This window comes from Myotis davidii, unplaced genomic scaffold (genome assembly GCF_000327345.1).
Source record: "Myotis davidii unplaced genomic scaffold, ASM32734v1 scaffold1673, whole genome shotgun sequence".
NCBI classification, from domain to species: Eukaryota; Metazoa; Chordata; class Mammalia; order Chiroptera; family Vespertilionidae; genus Myotis; species Myotis davidii.
Window position 1 is genome coordinate 586092 of NW_006284850.1, and position 20551 is coordinate 606642.

Sequence of the window (20551 nt, forward strand, 5' to 3'; positions counted from 1 at the left end):
CTCCACTTGTGTTGGAGGCTCTAGATACCTGTCAAATTAAGAGATGTTTTCAAATATCAGGACCATTTTTGACTGGTGGTCAAGAATGCAGATCGATTACTTAGAGCAACACTCATGGCTGCAGCTTTAATAGGCTACTATCACCAATCAAGAATCTGAACCTTGATGGAAAGACCTTTGTAAGGACAGAATCTGATGAGTTCTAAAATGGAAAAAGTTGATGAAATACAATATGACTGTTTTTCCTTACTGTGAATTCCAATATCAATTTTCATACTTATTTCCATTTGTACATTTTTAGAATACAATGTATTTTTTCCCCTATAGCATGCAATTGTTACTTGAAAGACCCAAAGTATATATAAGCTCATTTTTAAAAATTTTTTATTAAGTTATTACATATCTGTCCTTATCCCCATGTTACCGCCTACCCCCCACCCTCCCACACACACACTCATGCCCTCACCCTCCTGTTGTCTGTGTCCATTGGTTAGGCCTATATGCTTGCATATAAGTCTCTTGGTTGATCTCTCCCCCTTATTCATTTATTTTGTTTTAATCTAGAAAAACGAAATTGCCCAGCAAATTCATCGAAACGCTGTGCAAGTCCGCCAGGTTGCCTTTGAGTAATGAACTTATACACTCCTTAGTGTCCAAGTAAGTAAGATCTGTATCCTTCATGGGAATTATCCTTCATGCTTTTCTTTAGGGGACTATTCCTGGTTTTCCATTTACCTTTCATTACCTTTGATTTACCCTTGACTATTTTGATTATGTAATTGATGACACACCTCCATTTTAACTACTACAAAAGGAAAAGTTAATTATGATTTAAATGTTAGAGAGCCTATTATGAATTACTAAAGGCCTGGTGCACGGGATTCATGCACTGGTGCGGGGAGTGGCCTGCGGGGATCAGCCCGCAGCAGGAGTAGCTGCTCATCCCGGTCAGCAGGTCAGCTGAGTGGCTGTGGACCTGCCCTCTGAGCAGCTGCTCCCACTGTGGGAGCACCGCCCATCCCGGTCAACTGAGAGGTGCTCCCACTGTGGGAGTGCACTGACCATCAGGGGGCAGCTCCTGCATTGCCCCCGGTGGTCAGTGCACATCATAGCGACTGGTCGACTGGTTGTTCTGGTTGTTCCGCCATTCGGTCGCTGGGCTTTTATTATATAGGATTATTTTATCTTCTTACCATTAAGACACACTCACATATACATAGGTTGTGGGGCAAAATGAAAATGCACAACTTCATTGGTTATGAGGGTATTAGATGTAAAATTCAGGGCATATTTTTCAAAGCAGTAGTTCTTGATGGGTAAGGACATGCCATAAGAGGACATGGTGTTATTAGCACAGGGCTCTATCTTGCTAGAACACCAGATGTAAAGCATAGAGACTCTAATGTCACAAAAGAAAAGCATGGTGAACTGCTTTATAAAACAAATCATTTATCCTGTAGAATCTAACTTTTGACTTCCTGGCACCACCTTGAAACCACCTAGACTCTGGTCATCTTTTATGCTTCCTATGGCTTGACTCTAGCCCCTCCTCTGATGTACTTATCTTGATAACACTGACATTTTGGTTGCATGCTAGGTATTGCTATCATTGCTTTGAATGTATTATCTCATTTCCTTTGCGAAAACAATTTGGTGAGATCAGAACTATTATCCTGCTCTATTACATGAAGATGCTGAGGTTTAGAGAGATGATTTTGCACAGAGTAACATAGTCTAGAGCAGGGATGGCGAACCTTTTGAGCTCGGCGTGTCCACATTTTGAAAAACCCTAACTTAACTCTGGTGCTGTGTCACATATAGAAATTTTTTAATATTTGCAACCATAGTAAAACACTTATATTTTTGATATTTATTTTATATATTTAAATGCCATTTAACAAAGAAAAATCAACCAAAAAAATGAGTTCGTGTGTCACCTCTGACACGCGTGTCATAGGTTTGCCATCACTGGTCTAGAATAAGATCTGTGACTTAACTCCTGGACCTTTCAAATGCATACCCCCTACTTCTAACCATTTTGAATTATTGTCTAAATAGCCAGTAGATTAGAATATATTGACAGTTCTATCTCCTTCCTGCTGCTTCTCACCCTCTCATCTCCATTCCCACTATTTTCACTCTTATTCGGACCCACATTTCTTCTTGACTTTTTCAGGGTTTCCACATTGTTCTTTCTTCCACTAATCTCTTAATTTTATTTTTTAATTTTTATTGATTAAGTTATTACATATGTGTCCTTATCCCCATGTTACCCCCATCCCCTCCCCCTGCTGATGCCCTCACCCACCTCCCCCCCGCCCGCCCCTGTTGTCTGTGTCCATTGGTTAGGCTTATATGCTTGCATATAAGTCCTTTGGTTGATCTTAATTTTAAAATTTATCTTTACATACAGCAGCTAAGTACCTTAGCGTAAAAATATCATAATGCAATTCTTCTACTCACAAACCTTCTGTACCATCTCAAAGAAAGACCAAAGTCCTTAGCTTTGAACTCTTTTTCTCCATCATGCAGCTTAGGGTTGTCATTTGGAGCATTGTTCTCAAGCAGGGTCCGGAGTAGGGAGTCCTCATCTGAGACAAAAGGAGAAATGGAAAGAACAGATAAAACTTAATCCCATGTGGGAGAACTAGGATCCAAGGTATCAGGAGGAGGATCAAGAAGAGGGCCAGTCCTGACCGGTGTTGGGGCATCATCTCATACACTGAAAGGTGGCAGGTTTGATTACCTGTCAAGGCACATGCCCACAATGCAGTTTGATCCCTGGTCAGGATTCATATGGAAGGCAACAGATCGATGTTTCTTTCTCATATTGATGCCTCCCACCACCCCCTCTCTTATTCTCTCTAAAATCAATGAAAGAAACATATTTTGGGGTGAGGATTAAAAATAAAGTAAAAGGCCCAATCCACTTGGGTGTGGGTGTGCATTAGATTGATATGGGGTTGTTTTGTACATCTGCTCTATTTGCTTATACTTGCTAGCAGCAGGGTGAAGAATAACTAGGTCATCCTGGTGTAAAGGACCTGAGATGAGGTAAGCAGACCTAGGAGTCAGGGTTCTTCACAGTTAACACATTCCCAAAACTCCCCTTCCCATTTCCACTGGTCAAGCCAAATGGGCCAGTTAGCATTTCACATGGATACCTCCTGCCTTTCCATTTTTTTTTCACTTGCTGAAAGCTTGCTTTTCCTTTAAAACTCTTTTCAAGTAGTACCACATCCATGAAGCCCTCCCAGATCGCTTGGCTGACAGAGATTATCTCCTCCTAAGGCAGCGGTTCTCAACCTGTGGGTCGCGACCCCTTTGTCGGTCGAACGACCCTTTCACAGGGGTCGCCTAAGACCATCCTGCACATCAGATATTTCTATGATAATTCATCACAGTAGCAACATTACAGTTATGGAGTAGCAACGAAAATAATTTTATGGTTGGGTCACAACATGAGGAACTGTATTTAAAGGGCCAAAAGGCTGAGAATCACTGGCCTAAGGAATCTCACAACACTATGTTTCTCTTTTTGGCCCTCACCTTGTAATGAAAATTTGTGACTGATGTTTGATCTATTCAGATGCAGACCTACTTCTAACCTGTTTGATTTACTACCTATAAGCAAACAGTGTATTGTTGCATGCACCTCATATTCCTTACCTCTAGAATGAGATAACAATACCTATTTCCCAGTGGTTCTGAGTATGAATTGAGATAACATACATAAAGTACTGCCCCTGGGTCTAAGTATTGATTGGGAACTAGGAGAGTAGTTTCAGTTGGAATCCATAGACCACACACTCTGACTTAGAAATGAACTGGAAGAAACCTATGTACTTTTACATAGAGGAAGTCTTGTTTTTAACATTTGGATATGAATGCCTTTCACATTTCAAGCTATTTTGTAGTCAGGCAACTGTGGATGTTTATTAGATTTTTCTCTTGATGGTCTCAAGGATGAGTTATCCTGGGAAGTCCAGAATGTGGGAGCCTGACCTCTGGAGGACCTACATGTTTCTTATCCAATACTGGGGCCACCAAGTCATCATCCTCTCATTCTCTCAGCAGACTGTTTTGTCTTTGCCTTTACAATTTGACATTAAAGGCAGGGAGACTATTCCACAACTCACTTCGAGGTCCTCCCAGTCTCAGAACACATCTGCCTCTGAGCCCAGCTTTGCTTCAAGGAGGTCATCCCTCTGAGCCAGTAAGCCAACCATGTTCAGTCTAACTTTGCCTCTAATTGTGCAGTGACCCTTCTCGACACTCAGGAGAAACTTCAGACTAATCAGATTAGAAAATGTCTCATTCTCATTCCCCTCTCCCTCCAATATGCCCTGCCACGATTTGGGTCACATGCTTGGTGTTTTGCATCATCTCCACAGATTCCTTTCAAAGGCTGCCCTAATTCCTAACGGGCCCATCAGCCTTCAGCCTACATTTATATTCTGCATTCTTATTGTTCCCCATAGACTCCACAGGGCTTTCCAGAGTCTTGACCAGACTCTCCTTCTGCATAGCCCTCCTGTGGCACGCTAGCCAGAGCCCCTCTGACGTCTACAGTCTCCCGTGGGAGGCAGCCGTGGAGTTTGTTGATTTGTTTCAATGCACACTCTGTCCAGGGGCAGTTTTACCTGCCTTGAGATAGAACTGGGCAGCTGTTGAACAGCTGTATAGCTCTGAATTCATATCAGGAAACCAAAAACAATATGGCTAATGGTTTGGACATTTCTTTCACTCAGTGATCATTACCCATGTGTTTCTCCTGACCCTGTGTTTTGGTACTAAGATTTTCCTCTACTCTCTTTCCATTTTTTCTTGTTCTTTATTGGGCATTTTCCTTATTAGCAAAACTCAAGCTGGAATCAGGACTTCAAAATATTTCCACATCCGGATACCCCATCCCCCATCAGTTTGTGCTGTGGTAGGTGATATGAGGTCACCTTACTTACCAAATGAAGTCATTTTACTAATGCACAGAGCATCAGACTTAAATATCTATGTAGTGGTACCTATTACCCATTAATAACAGGAGTAGCACTCAGTATTGACATAGTGCCAAGAGCCCTAGAATATTTTGTAAATCCTTGAGCATATTAAGAGGAGCATTCTAGTTGATGGCAGGTATGATTCCTCATTTCATAAATGGAAATATTGAGGTATAAGGAGGCTCTCTCAATGAAAGAGCATGCTTCAGGTAAGATGAATCTCTAATGGAATAACAACTCCCTGAGACACCCAAATCTTTGTTCCTATCTGAGCTCCTAGGGATAAGGACTATGTCCTGTTCATCTTAGCAGCCTCAGGAACTTGTCCTATGCCAGTATGTTGGGCAAGGGGCAAAAACAGCTTCATTTCTACCAGACCTGAATCTGAAGTACAACTGTACTGCCTCCTTCCCATGTGAACTTCGTAAATTGAGTCAACCCCTCTGAGCCTTCATTTGTATATTAATATTTCCTCAGTACTATCAAGAAATTCTGGTTCTCAAACCATAACAAGTAGCGAGTATTCTGAGGTCATTCAATTCTGTGTTCCTTGTGGGACTAGGGAGTAGAGAGGTAGCCTCCTTCCCTAATTGTGGATCAAGACTTGGAATAGTTGGAAATTCAAGTGCAGCTCTTTCCCCAGCAACTCTGCCCCAGGCTAGTCTTTTACAGCTGGCTTTGGGCTCCATGGAATGCCTTCGAATTGGCCTCCCAAGAGAGCTGCTGCCTCATCCAGAAATATCATTTAAAATGGAAAAAGTTAACAGGGCTTTAAAATTATCTCATTATACTCTACCCAGCCTCACCCTCTGCCTGCTTCCAGAGGCATGGTTTAGGCTCAAGTGATTTCACCAACAATACCTGGCAGGAAAGCTGAGGGGCAAGGGTTGAGCCATGTAGCAGCTATTGTTGCAGTGTTTGGTACACTGGGAAATTTTCACAGAGAAGTCTCTCTCTCTCTCTCTTTCTCTCTCTCTCTCTCTCCCTCTCATGCTTTCTATCTTTTCAAATATAAGGTGATTTGTACTTTAAGAAATTTTTAAATATTCAAAACTGGGTGGACCAACAGAACATTGATCGTGTGTACAGTCTGTACTTGGCAGCTGTGACCTGCCTCACTGAGGTGATCTGTGCTGGGATCACAATTGAAATTTAGAGGCCTGGCTATTTGAGACAACCAGAGTTACTCATTGACAACTTGGGCAATGCCAGTTTTCCAACTCTACATGTTTGTTGGCACAGTTGCCCAGAGCTCCAATTTTTTTTTCAAGTTTCAGGTTTTTAAGAATCTCACCAGGTGCTTCAGTGAACACCCCTGGGTTTTCTGGATAATGAACAGAAACCAAACACAATTGAGTCTAAAGTGTGTCTTCATTGCCCTCCTTCTTTTCCTAGTCATGAAGCTAGCCCATTACTGTAAGTTATATGATGGTCTTTGCAGCAGAGGGGAACCCATATTAGTCTTCAGCAAAATACAGCTACTGCTGTACGTTTTCTCTTCACAGATGGTGGAAATCAAGCAGATCAGCATTATTCCCCATGAAAAGTAGATGGATGGATTCTACAGTTTTCAAGCCATTCATCATGTTTGGGAGGGGGAGCAAGAACAGCCATCAAATGACACATTAGAGTCACTTCTAAGAACTCCCACCTAGTGAGGCATTGGGAATCATGCTTGGGGGTCATTATTTTCTAGAGAGGATCCAGATAAATTGCCTCCTCTCCCTCTTCTTCCACAAACATGTCCCTTAGTTTGTTCAGGGAAGGAAGTGGTGGCTTGCTCAAGTATCAAAGGGAAAGAAGAATTTATGGAGATTTTAGGAAAACACTTTAGTGCTGTGAACTGGGAATTTAAAGTCTGGAGTCTGACTTTTAACAAGCATAAGAACACTTAAAAACAAGAGTTAGTGCTGCCCTTTAGGGCAGTTACCCTGGAACTCTGTGCACTGATTTCAACAATGTTGTCATAGAAAGTTCTTCTTTGAAATTGTTTTTTCCAAATAATTTCCTCTAGAGTGGCAAATCATTATCCTTTGACCATGGATGAGTCTTAGAGCCAAATATTTGAAAAGGAACAAAGTAGGGGACTCAGGTGGAGAATCAGGATCTTAACATTTGTGGTCAGAAGTATAGCACGTACTAGTATACAATTCATAATTTGAAAGGATGGGTAGGATTTGGCGAATGATGGCCTGTAGTCACAAGGCAGGGAGGATTCCATGCTGGGTGACTAGAGAGATAATACTCAGGGTTGAATGTAGGCACTGACCTAGTTGTTCTCACTCTCCTAATAGTTGAGCCTTTCTCCATCTCTGAACTGCTTCACCTCATTTCCTTCTCCTCCATCCTGGACTATTTTTATAGCTGGAGCTTCCCTTTGTAGCCTAGTCTTCTCTCTCACACAGTCATCTAATAATCTACACTAATAAAAGAGAAACATGCAAATTGGTGTCACTCTGGCACACCCACCAGCCAATCAGAGTGACTATGCAAATTAACCCAACAAAGATGGCAGCTAATTTGCATATGCAGGCACAGAGCAAAGACAGAAGGCTCAGGCCAAAGTGAAGACTGAAGACTGAAGAGGCTTGGCTTCTCCCCAAACCTCATTGCAGCCAAGGGGAGAAGCCAAGCTTCGCTGCGGCCGGAGGGGAAAAGCCTAGTCTTGAGGCTTAGCTTCTCTGCTGCGGCCAGACAAAAGGCTTGGGTCCCGGGTGCCGGAAGAAAACCGGTGCCGGCAGCCAGAGGAAGGAAGGCCTATTGCACGAATCTTCATGCAATGGGCTTCTAATAACATATATTAGACATAGAATCTATCCTATATAATAAAAGGCTAATATGCAAATAGACCGAATGGCAGAATGACCAGTTGCTATGACATGCATTGACCACCGGGGGCAGACGCTCAACCCAGGAATTGCCCCTTGGTGGTCAGTGCACTCCCACAGGGGGAGTGCCGCTCAGCCAGAAGTTGGGCTCATGGCTGACAAGTGCAGTGGCGGTGGCAGGAAGCAGGCCTAAGCCATCAGTCAGATATCCCTTGAGGGTTCCTGGGCTGCGAGAGGATGCAGGCTGGGCTGAGGGACCCATCCCTGAGTGCATGAATTTTGTGCACAGGGCCTCTAGTATATATATAGGGTATCCCAAAATTCACGCAATAAGTAATTTTGATAGAAAACACAGGTTTTTAATTAAAAATTGTAAATTTTTTTATTGATTCATAAAGTATACAGTATAAGGTTATGTATGGACACACAGTATAGGGTGTGTGTAATAGCACATCGGGTAAATGGCCTTCACAGCTTTGCTGGCACATACACAAAGCCATGGTCTTCATTGTCCCTGCTCCTGGGCCATAATTGGTACTTGGTAATGCTTATCAAATTGAAGGGATTGAAATCAAAAGGCAACAGATATTAGAATCATTGATTGACCATGCTCTTCATTGACCCTACTCCTGGGCCATCATTGGTACTTGGTAATGCTTATCAAATTGAAGGGATTGAAATCAAAGGGCAACAGATATTAGAATCTGATTCAATAAACCAAGTAAAATTAGGCTTTTATTTTTTTGTTGTTGTTGTTGCTAATGCTCACGCAAAATTCAAATCTTGCGTGAATTTTGGGACACCCTATATAAAAGCCTAAGCAACCGTTTGACCGGTTGCTATGATGTGCACTGACCACCAGGGGGCAAATGCTCAATGCAGGAGCTGCCCCCTGGTGGTCAGTGTGCTCCCACAGGGAGAACGCCACTCAGCTGACCGACGGGTGCCAGACTGCAGGGCTCACGGCTGGCCGTCGCAGCGGAGCGGCAGAGAGACTACCAAGGGATGGCGGCAGGCACAGAGGGGCCGGGATGATCAGGAACAGCAGGCAGGAGCTGCAGGCAGAAGTGGCAGGCAGTGTCAGACTGCTGGTTTCAGCCCGATTCCCGCAGGCCATGCTGAGGGACCCCACCAGTGCACAAATCTGTTCACCGGGCCTCTAGTATATTATAATAACAAATAAGGGCATGAAAAATCTCACTGTATCAGTGGTCCATGGAGGAAGCTATGTGCAGAATTTTGGAACAGGAAAGAAGACCCAGAATAATTACTCATCATGCTCCCAACTTGTGCTCCTTCCTTTCCAAGTCTGACCTATATGAGTTTCTATCTTGAAAAGCATGTTTCAAGGTCTCTCATCTACTTTTTACACTTTTAAAATTTTTACTTATATCAAACTGATACCTATTCTTAGTAAAAAAAATAATAAAAATCAATCTAAAAAGTTATTCCAACAATAGAAGTTTCCAACTGCATCCCTCCCCACCCCATTCACAAGGAGCAACCACTTTCAGTCCTTGTAGCTGTTTCTGCAGACATTTAAATAGCATGCACATACAGCTATTTCTGTATTTTTCATTTTTAGATACTACTACTAACTTCCTGCTATGATCCTTGAGAATTTGACATAATATTTGTTCCCATTGTTGTTTTTTCTGGATGCTCTTAGGATCTTCTCCTTATTCCTGATGTTCTGGATGGGGCTGTATGGTGTATGTATGTGTGTGTGTCTTTGGCTATATATAGATTCACTGTGTCTCGAGACTCTGTACATTGGTTCTGAGAAACTGTCCATTATTTTTTTAGATTATTACTAGTAGCTTTATTTTTTAAAAGTAGATGTTTCTTTTTTATTGTTGACAGTATTACTTATTTCTTTTTTTATAATTATTTATTTTTAGATATTACCAATGTGTCATCCCCCCAATGTCCCCTCATTCCCCCCAATCCTGCCCTCACCCTCACCCCCTGTTGTCCACATCTATCACTTATGCTTATAGTATTACTTATTTCTAAAGTTTGTTACACTATCATTCCCATGGGAAAAAAACGCACTGTATATCTTTTTTTATTTTTTATTTTTTGTCTAAGGCCTCTGGCCATTCAGTGGGGAAAGAGGGAGGGGGAGAGACAGCGAGTACAAGGAGCAAGGGAGCCCCAAGACCATTCCCATGCCCTGCCCTCCATGCTGGTCACAATCAGTGAAGCAGCAGCTGCACGCCCAGTGCCAGGCCGGTGGTGGCCCCCGCCTTCAGGCTGCCTGCAGGGATGGGGGCCCTGTTACACAGTTCACCATCGCAGCAGGTGGAGATGAGGCTGTAGGTGGCGCCCTCGTAGGTGACAGCCTCCTCATTGCCGCATGAGGTGGTTTCCATGCAGCCTTTGTTGATGACGGGGCCGAGGCCGGGGGCTGTTCCTTGGCCCATGAAGCACTCCTCATCGTCGCCACAGGTCATGGGGATGCCGGCGCAGTTTGAGGAGTCGGTCAGATCACAGAAGATGCACTCCTTGGCGCCTGTCGCGACTTGGGGCAGAGCCACCACCAGGAGCAATAGCCAGCCACGGACCATGGTGGCCTGGTGACACTGGGTCTCCTGGTACTGCTGAATGAAACTCCGCCCACCCACAAGACTGTCCCACCTGGTTCTGGCCTCCCAGGCTCAGCACTTGGAGTGTCCTTGGTTCCCACTGCTCCGTGTCCCTCTCAGGAGTGTCTTTCTGAACACAGTTCCTGAGTCTCAGGATCCCAGAAGCCTCCCAGGGACAGAAACCAGCCAGTGGCTGCTGCCCGATGAGAGTACTTGTGGAGCGGAATGAGGTGACCTCACAGACCCCTCAGGGTTCCGCTGGCCACTCTGGGGGTGAGGTCATGGTGGGGGAGGGGTGTCACAATCTGAAGGGCAGGTTGACCAGCTTACTTGCCAGGGAGCAAGGACATGGACACCCCATCGAGGTCAGAACACTCCACCCAGCACATACCATCCTGGCACCTCTGCTGGGTGCTGTGCCTGCCCATTGCCCATGCGAGCCCTTTTTTCAGATGGGCAAACCAAGGCTCAGGAGGAGAAAGTGATGTGTCCAAGGCCCCAGGGCCAGAATTTGAGCCCAGGTTTATTTAATTTCAAAGAGGGCATTTATTGAGCACCTGCTTTGTGCAAATCCAGTGTTAGATGCTTTAAATAGCAACCGCTGTGATGACAGGACTCACCACAGCTCATAGGCTTGGGCATGTGATGGGCACCATGCAGGGAACTCGGCCCATGTTCTCTCCTTTGAATCTGAGTATTAGCTCCATCTGATAATAAATAAGAAAATATCAAATATTGAAGCATCCCTGATATTATGTTTTCAAGGTAGCATTTAAACTGACATTTTAGTCCTGAATTCTGCAGTTTGGATCAAATTATACACTATAATTATATTTTCAGGTTTGAAGACAGTGAAGAACAAGTCGATTATAAGACATTTTTCAATGCCCTGAACTGGAGAACAAATCCGGCGCCCAAATTAATCCAAGAATTACCCTTGAAAGAGGTAAAATTAATACCTGTTTTAAAAACCAGCTGTGGTATCTCCCTTTCATTTTCACCCTTTCATTCTTAATAATATCCTTTACCTTAAAGTCATTTTTCTATGTAAAATATTAACATCAAACTTATGTATTTGGGTATTTGTGTTAAAGGATAATTCACTTTCCATGCTGAGCGAACATCTGTTCTATAAGAGGATGACTTTTCTTATGCAGCTGAATTTTTTAACCTTAGTCACATCCAATTACATGGAAGATAGGATAATAGGTTATAGTTATAAATAGATATAAACACTGTTATCAAGGGATTCTGGTAACATCATCATGAGCCACAAGTGCAAATCTCAAATGGTGAATATGTCAAGAATCCCCAGCGTATCTGTGGCTGCACACACAGGTTTGCCTTGGGTCAAACAATACAGTATGTGGATGCACATTTCACAGTGGAGCCAAATTTAAAATGAAAATTTAGTAGAAAAATGCTTGGTTAGGGAAAACAAATTTCATGTGATCAGATGGTGCTCTCAACGTTGTGGAATTGTCTAAATTCTCTAGGATCTCTTTGGACCAGTTGTCTTTAAGGAGTGGGTGGATGGGTGGTGGTTTGTTTATATTTTAACATGCTCCAGAAATTGATTTTCTTGGGAAAATCCCTTGATAAAGCAAATGTCATGTGTTTGATACTCCCAGAAAAGAGGCATTTATTCCTCCTGATCTCTGCTGACCAGCTCACTTTGGCCTGGCCTGGACTGGTGCCCCTGGGGAGTTCCCTCAGGCATGTAGCTATCCTGGAGTGTCAGGCAGCTTTAGAACTTCCAGATGATTGGGAGACAGTGATGGCCTTTGGAATAAAACAGAACTAGGGTTGAATTCTGGATCAGTAACTTCCTTAACTAATTCATTTATAATTAAATTTTATTCTCAGACACATCATGATTAAGTGTAGACTCTCTGGAGGTTCCATGTTCTGTGCTGGGGTCCAGAGAAAAAGGTCAGGGGCCCACTATTGATAGGGGAGTCAGTCAATATACTCATGATTTGGAGGATGGCACAATACAGCCTGCGTGGGATGTAATGGGATGAGGAGGGAGCTACTTATAAGTCAGACTGGGATTGGGGAAGGACAGGAAGTCTTCTCAATGGAGGTGATGCTTGAAGTTTCATTGATGAATACTAAAAGTTAGCAAGGTAAGAAAGTGGCATGGTATGGGAAAGGCATTTACAAAAGACACTCTGGGACATGGGACAGCATGGCACTTGTGCAGAACCAGGAGGAAACTGTGGCTGGAATGAAAGCACAGAGGGAATAGTGGAGAAGGATAAGGCTGGAGATAACTGCAAGTATAAGTTTTGAATATTGTCCTGCAATATATAGAGACCATGGACAAATTCTAAGGAAGATAGTTACGTGTTTAGGTATACCCTTTAAAGGGAGCTTGGTCTGGCTGGATGGTGGGTAGATTAGAGAGGGAGCATGGAGATCCATTAGAAGGCTCAGGACTACCGTCATCACCATAATAACAGCAAACAACATTTACTGTGTGCTAAGCGCTGTTCTAAGACCTCCAAATCTATTAGCTCATTTAATACTCATAGCAATCCTATGAAGTAGATACTTTTATCATTCCCATTTTAGAGATGAGGAAGTTAGAGAACTAACAAGGGTTTGGTAGAGTCAGAAGTCTAACTCAGATCTGTTTTACTGCAGAGAATAAAAAAGAAAAAAAATCTGATAAATATAATTATAAATGAAGATACAGGATTTAATGAACTAAAATCCAAGATATCATCACAGAAAATAATACTGTCATTTAATAACCTTTTCATTCTTATCCATGTAAATATTTAATTTTTACATACAAATTATAGAGTTTATATTCTACCTTTTCATTTAATGTTATGCCATTATGTGTTGAATATCATCCATTTGCCCCATGAAGACTTTTCTCCAGCCTCCCTCTACCTTTGCTCTGAATCCCAGGCAGCTGACCTTTGCCAGCTGCATCAGTGGGGCTTGAGCCCTCTGGCCTACAATTGGGTTGGCCAATGGAATGCAACAACAGGAGAGTGGAGGGTGGGTGGAGAGAGAAATCATCTCCCTCCCTGCCAGTCACGAGACATTGACTGCCTCCTTGAACCAAGGTCCACAGCACCTATCCGGAGGCTCTCTCCTTACAGCTGTCCACTCCAGGTTCTGATAAGCACCCTCACATGGCCCTTTAGCCCCGGGTGATGGTAATGGCACCCCACTGCTACAATCCTCGAGGGAATCGACGATCCCCTGTTGGTTTCCCTAAACACTTCCAACAACTTTTTACATATTTATTTTATTAAACTCTTCTCAACTTCCACAGTTTGTATATGTGCTCTGTTTCCCATGGGATCCTGAATGAGACATGTACTTATTTCTGCTAGTTAGCAACTGTCTTTGTTGTTCTTTTCCTCACTTTCTACTTCTCTCCTTTTTTCTTTTCACTCAATCCACCACCCAAATGTTTACCTGTGTGTTGGGGATTTCATCATCTGTTGTACAAAAATATAGTCATGCTGTATGCATTTATCTTCAGTGTGTTTTTCTCACTGAATAGTAAATCATGGGAAATTTTTCTAGTTTAATACGTATAGACCTCAGCCATTCTTTAATAAGTGTAGTGTGGATATAGAATAATTTATTCATCCATTTCAAATCTTACATGGTGGCAGGCAACTGACAGGGGAGTGGTTATGCTAGAAGAGGCCATGGAGGAGTTGGACCAGGTGTGTAGGTTGGTGGATCCCAGTTGGGCAGAGAAAACCTGTCACTTAGATCTTTGGGGATCACTAACATTTGGGGAGCCTGCCATAGCAAAAAAAATCCCATGTGGGACTTTAGGACAAGATCCACCAGGCTGTGAAGCACTGAGCCCTGAGTGTGATGTGACAGTATTCAAGTTTTCTTAAGAACAAGGAATAGTAGGCTTAGCTACTGTGTGGAGGCCAGGGGTTGGGCATCTGTATGCTTCCTTCAGTTTATGAGTTGGTCAGGCTGGCTGTGCCTGAAGCTCCAGAGATGCCATGAATAAGATCTCTAGAAGTTATTGGCACCTGCCACCACTTAGAACCTGGATGTCTTTACTCCTGGACTGAATGTTATCCTCAAGAGGATCTCAGTCCTGAATTCTGGATCTTACTGAGAAATGAACCGGGACTTCTCAACTAATTGAAAGCTAAACAGGACTAGGTACTAGATTCAACACCAAATATGTTCGCAACAGCATTAATGGATGAAATGTGCGGTAAGGGTGGGGATTTGAGACACCTTCCCAGTGTAGCCTGTTTAACTGAAGTTAATGAGTTGAACAGGGAGGAGCCAAAAAAGAGGAAAAGAACCACAGGTGTCAGCCAACCAGAGGCTGAGTAGGATATGGGATTGGAAGGGCAGGGCATCCGGGAATTTCAGCAGGGATCTCTCCAAAACAGGGAGTACAGTGGTCTGGAATCCTGAAGTTAGCATTATTCAGCAATCAGAGGCTAGTCAGCAGGCTTGAACTGAGCCTTCAGTCCTGCTCAGGGGACAGAATAGGCTAAGTCACTGTACCAGTGAGGTTTCATCAGGAAATACACACATAGTACACTCAAAGGAATCAGGGATATGGATTTAATGAAGGGACTCTTGACAGAGGAGTGGTAGGGTTCAGGAGAACCAGTGAGGGCAGTGGAGCACTCAGGGACTAGCAAGAATGGGAAGGCTTTACTATTCCTACGTCTGAAGAAGCAGAGGTGGGTGGGTAGTATTATTGTAGCCCAGTGCAGAAGTTAGAGCATGTCAGAAGGTAGAGGAGTGTAGCCACTGCCAAACCATGGCCAGGAAGGGAGTAGAGGAAGGGGAAGTGGAATCAATACCCTGATCTCTTGCTACTTCACATTGGCTGGACCCACCCAAAATCCAGAGAACAAGGAAGCTCAGGAAATGATGCCATCCACAGAGGTTGGCCTCAGTGCGGAGAGCTCAGTGAAAAAAAAGGAAGGGCACAAAATGGATCTTGAAGGGGCAAATGATGAATGATCCAGCACAGTGGTCGGCAAACTGCGGCTTGCGAGCCACATGCGGCTCTTTGGCCCCTTAAATGTGGCCACAAAGTTTCAATCGCACTGTACGTGCACACCCACACGTGGTATTTTGGGGAAGAGCCACACTCAAGGGGCCGCAGTTTGCTGACCACTGATCCAGCATAGTCTGCTACAAGAATAAAGACTTGGGCTCAGGAGAACAAGCCATACAGTGAACATATAAAGCCAGATTCAGACTAATAGCTCCTGGATCGGTCTGCTGGATGTCAGGACTGGTTCCCTGGACTCAGATGGGGCTCCCCTACCTGTGATGGTTAGGTGAGCGCAGCTAATAGGGCTGGGGCCTAACAGCAAATTAGTAAAATTTGTAAGTAGGACTATGATTGTAGCTAGCCCCGCTTTGATTAGTCCTACTGCCCTTTGGTGAGAGGATTTCCTACGTTGATGTGTGTAAGCTGACATCCACTATGACTGTTGACTATGGCCTAGAGCCTGGATTCTCAGGAGCTCCCTTAGCCAGGCCTCTGCCTGGCCCCCACACTGGGCCTGTAATTTAACTCTCACTCCATTATGTGACTATCTATGGTCTCAGCATGTGGCCCCGACTCTGTCACAGCCTGGAGACCCCCTTTCCATTCTATTGTGCTTTCTCACAGATGGTAGCTGTAAAACTGGAAAAATAGGTCCCACTGTTTAGAATCGGTCTGGTTAATCTCAGAAGTCACATTAAAAAAAATAACACTAAAATCAGTCCTCATATAAACTTTATAAGTTGCACTGGGTGACTGGTGTCTTATCTTTGGACGTTTCTGAGAAAAATTGGATGTGGCTTCATTTCATAAGCTCTGGAACTGCAGAAGCATTCACAAATGGCTCTAAAGCTCTCATGTCACAACAGTATGATATATACCCTTGGCAGTGGGAGTAGGGGACAGTTTGGTGCACCTTGGGATATATCTTTGGGCACCCTACTTGTGGAGGATCTCCTTTTGATATTTAGAGGGTAGAGTAACCTGTGATATTTTATTGCCCCAACAACCGTGTGAGAAGGAAATGTATCATCCCCAATTTATAGATAAGAATCAGAGACTCAAAAGCATTCTTAAAGGTAAAGATTATATAATTAGGGGGTAGTGCCAACACTTTAATAAACAGTTCTTCCTAATATTTCAGGTTGAATTTAACAATTAAATAGATTATTAATCATTCTCCCTGGTAAACACATACTGATTACCCAACACAAAACAACAACATAGTGGGAAATGATTTAAAGTGTTGAATGTCTACTTGAATTGTATGTCTGTCACTAAAGCTCAAAAAAATCTGTGTCCTTGAAAACTTTACTTGTCCTGTAATGCAGTTTTTTTTAAAAAAAATATGTTTTTATTGATTTTAGGAAGAGAGAGGAAGTGAGAGGGAGAGAGAAACATCAATTGGCTGCCTTCTGCACGCCCCACTACTGAGCTCACATCCTGGGCATGTGCCCTGAGCAGGAATTGACTCAGTGATCTCTCGGTGCATGGGATGATGCTCAACCAACTGAGCCTCACCGGCCAGGGATGTAATGCAGTTTTAAGGAGAAATTTCTTGCTTATAAGTTACACCTGTGTTTTAGTTACACTCACACAGATGACAACTTTATTGAAGCCTTGTCTGGGGCAGAGGGAAGCAATTGTGAAATATTGTTATGATAGTAAAGACAGAAATGCATAGTAATATAAGCAGATCTCATGGCTTGACATATGAGCGTAAGTCATCAGAATACTCTTAATTATCTTGACAAGTATTTGTGAACTATCTTTCCAAAATTAATTTTAATTTGTTTTACTGAAACTTAACTTTTTATGATTTTGTCAACTTAATTTGATTACTTCCAAAGTCATGTCAACCTATTATAAGGAAGAAAATCCAATAAAACCACAACTTGAATTCCATGCACACTACTGGACTTTTCTACAAATTCATAGATATTTCCTGTAGAAACATCCTTTTTCAAGTGAAGGGAGGGCAATAGTAGGGTGAAATCACTAACATGACTCTATCAGCCTTACATTTGGGAAGAATAAAAATAACCTTGTTTCACTGAAGCGAGGAATTTAATTGGCTCCTGATCTTTTCCCCTCATGCATCTGGTGGCCAGTACTACAGTAGAAAATCTTAAACTAGGAGACATAATCCAATTACATTTCCTTTTAAAAATGTCAAAGCAAATAAATCCAGGGCCCATGAGCTCTCTCCTAGCTTTGCTGTTCTCATTGGGCAGCTGCTATTTACTGGGTTTCCATCCAGTGCCATCTTTGCTTCCCACTTCAAGGGTGTGTGAGTTTATAATTGGCAGCTACATTTTTTCACCATTCATGAACAAGTAATCTATTGCCAACTTGTTTGACATCTTAAGTAGCTCTAGCGACAGCCAGCTTGGAAGATGTCATGAGGTCCACTGCAAACAATGATTCCCAGCCATTTTAGAGTTAGGATTTTGCATTGTGGTTGAATTTTACTCAGTGCTTCACCGTTCTTCCTTTTTTCATAAAATGCTATGTGGCACATGTCCTTTTGCTTCAGATTAAAGTGATTTTTTTTTATTTTTTGGAAATTTGGGCACTATCTCTTGAGTTACCCGAAAGTCACATTGGAAACTCTGAATTTATTCACAATTTCTCAGGAAGTTGCTTTGTTCCAAGATGTTTTGTGACTTTCATAGATATTTTATTAGTTTTGATAAATGCAAGATAGCATAATGCCTTCATTTGACTTCCTTTAGAAGCTAAATTAGAAACAAGGCTTGGAACATAAATAGTTTTTTAGGGGGTTGGGGATGAAAAGAGCACTAGTAAGGGATTGGAGAAGTGAGAAATGGAAAAAAAGGAGCTTATAGGGTATATTATTAAATCAGTAACAAATATGGATGACTGGAGCTTAATGCCTCTGAGAAACACAGGGATGCAATAGCCAAACAGGTTATCCCACCCCAAGTGCAAGAGGTGCAATAGCCAACAGGTACCTCAGAGTTATCTCACCCCAAGTGCAAGGGAGCTGGTGGTTGGAAGTCAGGCTGGTGTGAGCCAAGTGGAGAGGGTGAAGGAATGGGGAAGGGCACTGGCAGAGCCTGCTACACAAAGACATTTAAGATTCCAACATGTACCATCCAGGGAGCTCCTTTACAGAAATACAAGCAGGCTCACCCTCATCTTGAAGGGGGAGTGGTGGGGGGCTGTTGTGGATGAGCTCTCCTGTTGTAAAATTACCATGCAGTTATTTCCACTTAAATTTGCATGCACTGCTGGGAATACAATATAATCTGGAGTTTTCTTTGCATTTTGTGGTGTAGGATGAATAAAAGGTCAATGAAGACAAAGGCTATTTTAACTCACTGCCCCAATTGTCCTAAATATTCTGTAATGTTTAGAGCATTTGTGGATTTATTAGAACAATTGGGCATGGTAATATGGGGATTCTCCTGTCACCAAAGATCTATTTATTTTACAAAGAGATTGGCCATGTTATTTCTTTAGATGGCCAAGTATGGGCAAAAAGTATGAAGAGATATCTTTTCTCTCTACTTAATTGATATCCCCTCTTCCAAGTTGGTTAAGGCTTAGCTCCTGCTTCCTACCCTCCTTTGGATTCCAATTTGATTTGTGTTAGTTTATTTAAACTAGTAATTGGGAAATCTTCCTAAAATTGCGGGTTGGCTATAATTCTGGTAACAATTCCAATGTATAGATTTTCCCCTTATACCAAGCAATTCTCAACACCAGCCGTGTGTCCTACAATTCAACTCAGTTTGACAATATCAACCCAGTGATAGCCTCAGATCCCACAGGTTAGTGGTTCAGCCCTACAAGACTGCCTCCCCACTTCAGACACCATTTACATGTCCAGGTTGTCACCTGAGAATCTGGCCAATTGGCTGTAGGTTAGAGGTTCCCTTCTTGGGTTTGGTTAATTTGCTAGAGTGGCTCATAGAACTTAGAGAAACATTTTACTTACTGATGACTAGTTTGGAAGAACCAGATGAAAGATACGCATAGGGCAGTGATGGCGAACCTTTTGAGCTTGGTGTGTCAGCATTTTGAAAAACCCTAACTTAACTCTGGTGCCGTGTCACATATAGAAATTTTTTGACATTTGCAACCATAGTAAAACAAAGACTTATATTTTTGATATTTATTTTATATATTTAAATGCCATTTAACAAAGAAAACTCAACCAAAAAAAAAAGAGTTAGCGTGTCACCTCTGACATGCGTGTCATAGGTTCGCCATCACTGGCAAGGTATGGGGAAAGGGTGAGGAGCTTCTATGCCCTCTCTAGGAGGGCCTCTATCCCCAAATTTTGTGTTTAGCACCCCAGAAGCTTGGAGGTTACTGCAATAATAGTACTTCAACACTTACTTTTTTTTGAGAAGACACGATTCAACCCATAACACTATCCCTTTCTTTTATGACCACTTCAAACCAGTCACCTTGCAGGTATTATATGTTTTACTGTAGCAAAATCTTTCAGATGTGGCTCTTATGCATCCCAGCTGCCGCTGCCCTGGTTATGACACACTCATTTCTCCCCAGGAGGATTGCAGTAACCTCCAAAGTGATGGTGCTTTATTTCATTCTTCATACATCCCAGTTGTGTGATTAATCTCTAATCAGCTTTCTTTGGCTGAGATGCACCAATGACTTTCTTTAATTACAGCATAGAGTATAAACTGGCACTGGTTTGCCCCCATCTTTTCCTTCCAACTGCCTTTCTTGCCTCTTTGTGCCCCAAACCATTGCACAAGTTACCCTTTCTCAAAAATTGATTTCTCAGTCTCCAGGCTTTTGCTTATGCTGTTCCCTGTGCCTGAGATAGCCTTCATGACTTTAATCCCCTGCTAAACTGCTCCCTATTCTATAAGATCCAAGTGAAATATCACTCACTCAGGATGCTTCCACAGTTTAATCACATATAATCATTGAGGCCTTACTCGTGTTTCTGTGATACCTTGTGGTTTTGGATACCCATTTAGCTGTAGGTAACATATAGCACCTCTTATATAAAATAATCATCCTTGAAAATAGAAATTTAAGGAGCCACAGTTATTGGCTTTTCCTCTTATGTTGATGTTGATATGAATTGACCATTGCAAAAATAAATAAAAAGTA

At 42.6% G+C, this 20551-nt stretch overlaps 2 protein-coding genes across 2 annotated transcripts in view; one reads left to right on the forward strand and one right to left on the reverse strand.

Moving 5' to 3' along the window:
- Positions 1-20551, forward strand: part of EFHC2 (EF-hand domain (C-terminal) containing 2) — a 151981-nt gene that overhangs the window by 129734 nt on the left and 1696 nt on the right. Inside the window, exons 12-13 of the mRNA XM_015558399.1 lie at positions 565-657; positions 11254-11359. Of these exons, the coding sequence (XP_015413885.1) occupies positions 565-657; positions 11254-11359 (199 nt within the window). The remainder of the gene's footprint in view (positions 1-564; positions 658-11253; positions 11360-20551) is intronic.
- LOC102767639 (sperm acrosome membrane-associated protein 4) lies at positions 9736-11254 on the reverse strand. Its single transcript, XM_015558400.1, has one exon. The coding sequence runs from the start codon at positions 10393-10395 to the stop codon at positions 10024-10026; it is 372 nt and encodes a 123-aa protein (XP_015413886.1). The 5' UTR covers positions 10396-11254; the 3' UTR covers positions 9736-10023.